We start from the raw sequence: 6474 nt of genomic DNA on the forward strand, positions 1-6474 counted from the left end.
TCAGAGATCCACCTACCTCTGCCTCCCTAGTGCTGGAATTAAAGGTGCGAGCCACCACCGCCTGGCTTTAAATTCATTTTTTAAAAAAGAGGACTGGAGATGTGTCCCATTTGGTAGCATGCTTGCTTAGCACGCACAAAGCCTTAAATTCAGTTCCCAGCACAGAGTAAACTGGGCATGGTGGCACACACCTGAAATCCGAAGCAGGAGGTCAGACGTTCAAGGTCAACTAGGCTACCCAGTGAGTTCAGAACTAGCCTAGGATGCATGTTTCAAAAGAGAAAAATTAAAAAGACCCCAGTGGTTGAAAGCTACTGTTTACGGGCAACACAGTACCATATCTGATTCCTGGACTTCACATCAGCGTCTGCAGCCTGTTTCATCCGGTGTAAAATGAGGATCGTGAGGGATAGGAGAGATGGCTCAGAGGTTAAGATGGTACTAATTACAAAGAGAACTTGTGTTCCATTCCCAAGCACCCAGGTTGTTTCCCAGAGTGATAGGACGCTTAATTAAGTTAAATCTGCAGCGTCGTGAACAGTACCAGGAACATGCTAAAATCACCCGAACGTCAACTACATTACCCATTTAACAAAGCAAGGAACTGTCATTCCCAAATTCTCCTAGTCTGTGGAGTAAGGGAACACAAACTACAACTCCCAGCATGCTGCGGGGCTCGCCAGATGCATAAAATTCCAGAAAGGACTACAATTCCCATAGTGCTCCGTGCCTTCCCAGTACAGGTCTGCTCCGGGTCAGAAGAGTCCAGCTGCACGGGTTCCCCGCTGGCACGGAAGAGACGTCCACGGAGCCTGCGGGCGAGGAAAGCGAGGGCCATAGCCATGCTACGCAGCCTGGCCCGCGCCGCGGTCCCGGGGCTCAGGGTGCCCTGGGCTCAGTGGTCTAGGAATTGGGCGGGGGTCCCAGCCCACGTGGTGGACCTGCGCAGCGACACAGTGACTCGGCCAGGGCCGGCCATGAGGCGCGCCATGGCCGAAGCGGTTGTAGGAGACGATGATTATGGCGAAGACCCTACGGTTCACGGTGAGCCGGGCGAACAGGCCCGGAACAGGGGTCGTTGCGGTGACCCCGGGACGCTGTCCACGGTGCTGACAGGGCAGCACAGACGCAGAGGGGTGCCTTGCCTGGCCTTTGAGGAAGCACCCGTAGGCTAAGTGGTGCACTCTGCGTTCTTGTGCGTTCTCGTTCGTTCTCGGGGAGATCCTTGGTAATGCAGCCTCTTGAGCTCCACACTGAACTCGAGGAGCCAGAATCTGCATTTTAACCAGACCACCGGGTAATATCTATCCACTGTCACTCAATTGCCCAGATGGATGTTGTCCAGGCTAGCAAGGCAAGCCACTCCCCCCAACACCCCCCACTCTCCACCCACGATGGCCAGAGAGGAGCTCCAGGACCCACATCAGGAGCAAGGAAGAACCGGATTTGAGGCAGGTCTGACTGCGATGAGGCAGAACTACTCTCCTTCTTCACAAAGACAAAACCAATCTAGCAAAGAAAGTGCTTGCTGCTCCTTCCCAGGGGGACAGAATTTCATAATCTAGGGAGTGCTTTAAGGAGACAGCAAACCAAAGCCCACTCGGGGTCAATAACCACTGCTAAAGTGGACCTCTAGTGCTGCTGGGTGTGTACATCTTCAGCCGGTCCAGAGATAAACCACCGCTCACCACCTGACCCCTGGAGGCCTGTTTGTGGGTCCGGGGATCACTGGGGCTGATCTAGAATCTCTCAACAACACGCTGTTACCAGGAACTTCAAAGCTGCTGAGCTACACCGCTCAGCATGCACCTGGTGTAAACAGGTCACCACATCAAGGCAGGGAGGCACTGGCCTTGACAGGAATCTGAGGAGGGTGAACCAGGGCCTGGGAGGAGGAGAGAGCAGAACTCTTAAAGGGTGAGCAGCACCCAGGACTCAGGGAGACACTGGTGTGTGTCCTCTGGGGACGGAATCTAGATCACTTCAGCACTGAGCGTCACGCCACAGACAGGAAAGCCACCATGGGCGTTACACAGGCCATTCGCTCACCCACCAGCTGCACTCTTTGTGCCCTGCCAGTTCCCCAGAGGCTCTTCTTCTGTGGTGATGTGCAGAGGAAGTCTGTAGGGAAACCACAAGGCCTCACCTGCCGGGGCTGATGGGAAAGGAAGAAAAACAGGTGTGAGGTCTGGTTGGGAAAGGGGGTTCAAACCACAAGAGAGTTTCAGTGGCCTGGGGTGGGGACTGCAGCCCAGGAGGATCGACAGAGGGGCCTCTGGACATGACAGGTGGTTACCAAGATCACTGACTAAGGGATGGCAGATGGGCTCCGAGCCCCGCCCATGGGACCATCGGTTCTCCTCTGAACAAATGTACTTTTTGGGAGAGAAGTGCTTAAGACAAGGGTCTTGCTGTGTAGCTCAGGCTGCCCTCCAACTCAGTTATCCACCTGCTTCAGCAGAGTACTGGAATCACAAGTCTATCCTATCCTCATACCCTGTAACAAGTTCGCACAAGGAACTGTACCAGGGTACAGTGGCCCAAGAAATTGCTGATTCTTGCCCTACCCACCCCCTCCCTTCTCAGAACTGCAGGAAAAGGCTGCAAAAGTGCTTGGGGTGGAGAGGACTCTGTTTGTGCCCACCAACACCATGGCCAACCTCATCTCTGGTGAGTGTCTACCTGCCCCTCTGAGCTGGGGTCTGTGGCACCGGTGGGCAGACCTGGATTTCTTTTGGGTGCAGCTGGTGGAGCACCCTGCAGTGGGAGGAGTGAGGTCTGCGAGTCTCTGCCACTCCCTAGCTCTTCCTCCTGGATGCTTGCCTACGCTGCAGCCCTGGCCTGGGTTGTTTCCCAGTGTGCTTGTGTCTTCAGTTCTCTGATACGAGGCTGCTCTTGGTACCCCGGGCTGCCCGTTCTTGGAGACAGCATCCTGGCATCCTGGCCCTCTTCCTTGCTGGCCACGGGGTCCGATGCAGGTTGTTAGTGCCCAGCCTTCACAGTAAAACCAGCCTAGAATTGTGTAGCACACCAGTCTTTTCTACATGTGGCAGTGAGGTGTTTCGAGGGGCGCTGCCTCCTGATTGACAGAGGCAGTCTCAGCTCACTGGGGGCCCTAGCTCAGCCTGGCCAAGCTGAGAACGGGCGGGGCAGAGAGAGACTCTGGACCCAGTTCCAAGTCCTGCCCTCCTCCCATCTGTCTCAGTGATGGGTCACTGCCGGCGCCGGGGTTCCCAGGTCCTCCTTGGGCAGGAGTGCCACCTCCACGTCTATGAGCAGGGCGGGGTGGCTCAGGTAAGGACCAGACAACACTCCCTTGGGGTTTTGGACATTCTCCAGCCAACTAAGATATCAAGGTAGGCCCCCGTTTCCCAGGCACCAGACTGGAACCGGCAGAAGGGATAAAGGGAGATTGAAGAGACAGCCCGTGCCCAGATTTGCTCATCTGCCGCAGTGCCTTACTGCCCCTAGTGGACAGACGGGGCAGTAGCACTCCAGAAAGAAGCGAAGGGGCAGCAGGGTCTGAACAAAGCAGGAACCAGCACTTCCCAGTTGGGATGCTGTGTCTACATGCTCAGAAGAAAGACCCTGGGTTCCAGAGGTTGATCGTACGGCAGAGGAACCTTCCTACCTGGAGGTGCCACCGGACTCACCTGATCCAGTGTCCTCTCCCACCTGCAGATCGCTGGGGTACATTCCCACCCACTCCCAGACCTCCCTCACGGCACCTTGGACCTGAATGAGCTAGAAAGGGCGCTCGCCCGAGGCTTTGGGAGCTCCTACCATCCAGTCTGCGAGCTTGTGTGCCTGGAGAACACGCACAGCAGTGCGGGAGGCCGGGTGCTCCCCATCGACTACCTCCGCCAGGTAGGGCGCTAAAGTCGGTGCACTCTGTCCCCTGAGCAGTCCGTGTCCCAGGAAAATCCTCTCTCTGGCGGATTGGCTCCGTGGTTAAGAACAGTGCTCTAACAGACAATTTGAGCTTGGCTGGATCAAAACCATCGGTAAGGTTAACTCTAGCTCCGGGGGATCCGGTTTCCTCTTCTGGCCTCCAAAGGCACACCACCACACATGGCATATGTCCACACACACACATAAAAATAAAAATAAGGGGTTGAGGATTTAGCTCAGTGGTAGGGTGCTTGCCTAGCAAGCTCAAGGCCCGGGGTTCGGTCCTCAGCTCCGGAAAAAAAAAAAAAAAGCCGAAAAAAAAAAAATAAATAAAACAACTGGACAGATGGTTCAGTGGTTAGCATCATTTGCTGCTCTTCTAGAGGTCCCTGAATTACATTCCCAGCACCCACACCAGGCAGCTCACAACTGTCTGTGACTCCAGCTCCTGGGGGAACCCAGTGCTCCTGAATTTAATTTAAATTAAAAAGAAAAAAAATATTCCAAGCCCAGTCAGTGGCCTCTTGGAAATTTTGCCTCTGAACACTACCCGACCTTTGCCCCCAGGTGCGTCTCCTGGCACATGCCCACGGGGCGAGGGTCCACCTGGATGGCGCTCGGTTGATGAATGCAGCCGTGGCTCTGCGTGTGCCCCCCGCACGCCTCGTAGAGCACTGTGACTCCGTATCCTTCTGTTTCTCTAAGGTAGGCTGGCCTTCCTGCCAGACCCGCTTCCTGGGCTGCAGAGGTCGCAGCCCTCACCCCTCCCCATCTCCTCTCTTCCCTCAGGGCCTCGGTGCACCAGTGGGGGCTCTGGTCGGGGGACCCAAGGACTTCATTGAAGAAGCATGGCGCCTCCGCAAGGCCCTGGGTGGAGGCATGCGCCAGGCAGGAGTGCTGGCTGCGGCTGCCCTGGTGGGACTGGCTGAGGCAGAGGAGGTGCTGCTGAGGGACCATGAGAATGCCCAGAGATTTGCTAGAGGTGCCTGGACCCACCCTCACCCTCCCTCCCTTTTGCTTCCTTCTACCTAGGCCTGGATGACCCCAGCAGCAGGATCAGGTCCCCAGCAGGTCTGCATCCCAAGAGTCTAGCATGTTGAGAGTTGGCCCTTAGGAGAGGACCTGGGTCTTCCTGACTCACCAGGCCCTACTCCGAGCACCCCACACCGGATGCAGCTAGCAGAGTCAGGCACCAGGCCAGAGTGGAGCCTCCAACTTGGGTCTTTTGTGCATATTCTAAATATTCGTAATGATCCTATGACGTTCCCACATCTGGGGCCAGAGTAGACGACCGACTTATTTAGTGTGACAGAGAGGGAAAAAGCAGGATTCAACTCATGCTTCCAAATGCCACATCAGGATTCAGGCTCTTTCCCCCACAAGATAGTTGGGCTCTTCTGCCTTCCCTGTGGGGTAGTTCTGGTGGTGGCCTATGGTTGGGCCCTGGGGTTACAGTATGCTCACCACAATGTCTGGCTCTAGGACTCCAAGACCTGGCGTCACCCATTTGCTCTGTGGATCCTGCCACTGTGGAGACCAACATGGTGCTGGTGCGGGTGGCTGGGCTGCCTCCCTCAGAGCTGTGCCAGCGTCTACAGGCTGTGAGTGCCGAGGAGGTGGCTCAGACCGGCCATGCCGTGCGCGTGCTGCTGTTTCCCTGGACAGAACAGTCTGTGAGGGCCGTGTGGCACCGAGACGTGTCTGCCCAGGATACGGAACTGGCACTGAAGAAGTGGGAGTTTGTGCTGAGACAGCTGAGGCCCTGAGGCCAGGGGATCAGGGACCCGGTGCTACGTTTGAAGTGGGCAGTGACAGGCCTCAAGCTGTAAGCCTGATGAAGGAAGGCTCCTCCTCTTTGGAGGCTGATGACATCACTCAGCCTCTGGTTTGCTCCAGTGACTCTCCGGTGCTGGCCTCATGCAGTCAGGAATAACCAGGCAGAGCTATAACCAGGCAGAGCTAGGACTGAATACCCAGAGGAGGAAGTGGATAAAGGAGACAGGTCCTGGGGCTGGGCGGTATGGCATGGCTGCCTAGTGTGCATAAGCCCTGGGCTCAACCCCCAGCACTGTGGGTTCCATCCCCAGCAGGTGTGTTGGAATCCTAGTGTGCCTGGGGATTAGACAGTCAAGGCCATTCTCAGCTACACAGTTTGGTGCAAGCCTGGGCTACACGGGACCCTGCCTTCAAGCAAACAGCTCCTTAGAGATTGACACGGTGGAGTTATTAGAGGTGGATTACAAAATAAAATATTGAAGGCACTGTATTGGCTGTGTTTTTATAGATTACTTACTTATTTTATGTATGTGAGTACACTGTTGCTGTCCTCAGACACACCAGAAGAGGGCATCAGATCCCATTACAGATGGTTGTGAGCCACCATGTGGTTGCTGGGATTTGAACTCAGGACCTCTGAAAGAGCAGTCAGTGTTCCTAACCACTAAGCCATCTGTCCAGCCCCTGTATTGACTATTTTTATGTCCGGGCTAAATACACAACAGAGAGCAGCAAGTTCAATTTCCAGCACCCACACACACATTGGCTCACAACCATCTGTAACTCCAGTTCCAGGGGATCTGATGC

The 6474-nt window shown here is 55.3% G+C and overlaps 1 protein-coding gene across 1 annotated transcript; it reads left to right on the plus strand.

The window, feature by feature from the left end:
* Window positions 1-683: 683 nt before the first annotated feature.
* On the plus strand, window positions 684-6157 carry LOC116910339 (probable low-specificity L-threonine aldolase 2). Its single transcript, XM_032914194.1, has 7 exons — window positions 684-1044; window positions 2587-2670; window positions 3206-3294; window positions 3682-3867; window positions 4459-4596; window positions 4681-4873; window positions 5374-6157. The coding sequence occupies exons 1-7, from the start codon at window positions 684-686 to the stop codon at window positions 5655-5657; spliced, it is 1335 nt and encodes a 444-aa protein (XP_032770085.1). The 3' UTR covers window positions 5658-6157.
* The last annotated feature ends 317 nt before the right edge of the window (window positions 6158-6474 follow it).

The sequence above is a fragment of the Rattus rattus genome, chromosome 9 (genome assembly GCF_011064425.1).
Source record: "Rattus rattus isolate New Zealand chromosome 9, Rrattus_CSIRO_v1, whole genome shotgun sequence".
Taxonomy (NCBI): Eukaryota; Metazoa; Chordata; class Mammalia; order Rodentia; family Muridae; genus Rattus; species Rattus rattus.

Coding starts and splice junctions, on each gene's coding strand:
- LOC116910339 (XM_032914194.1), top strand. CDS start 684: ATGCATAAAATTCCAGAAAGGACTACAATTCCCATAGTGCTCCGTGCC. Junction 4,597..4,680: donor TATCCTTCTGTTTCTCTAAG/GTAGGCTGGCCT, acceptor CTCTTCCCTCAG/GGCCTCGGTGCACCAGTGGG. Junction 4,874..5,373: donor TGCCCAGAGATTTGCTAGAG/GTGCCTGGACCC, acceptor GTCTGGCTCTAG/GACTCCAAGACCTGGCGTCA.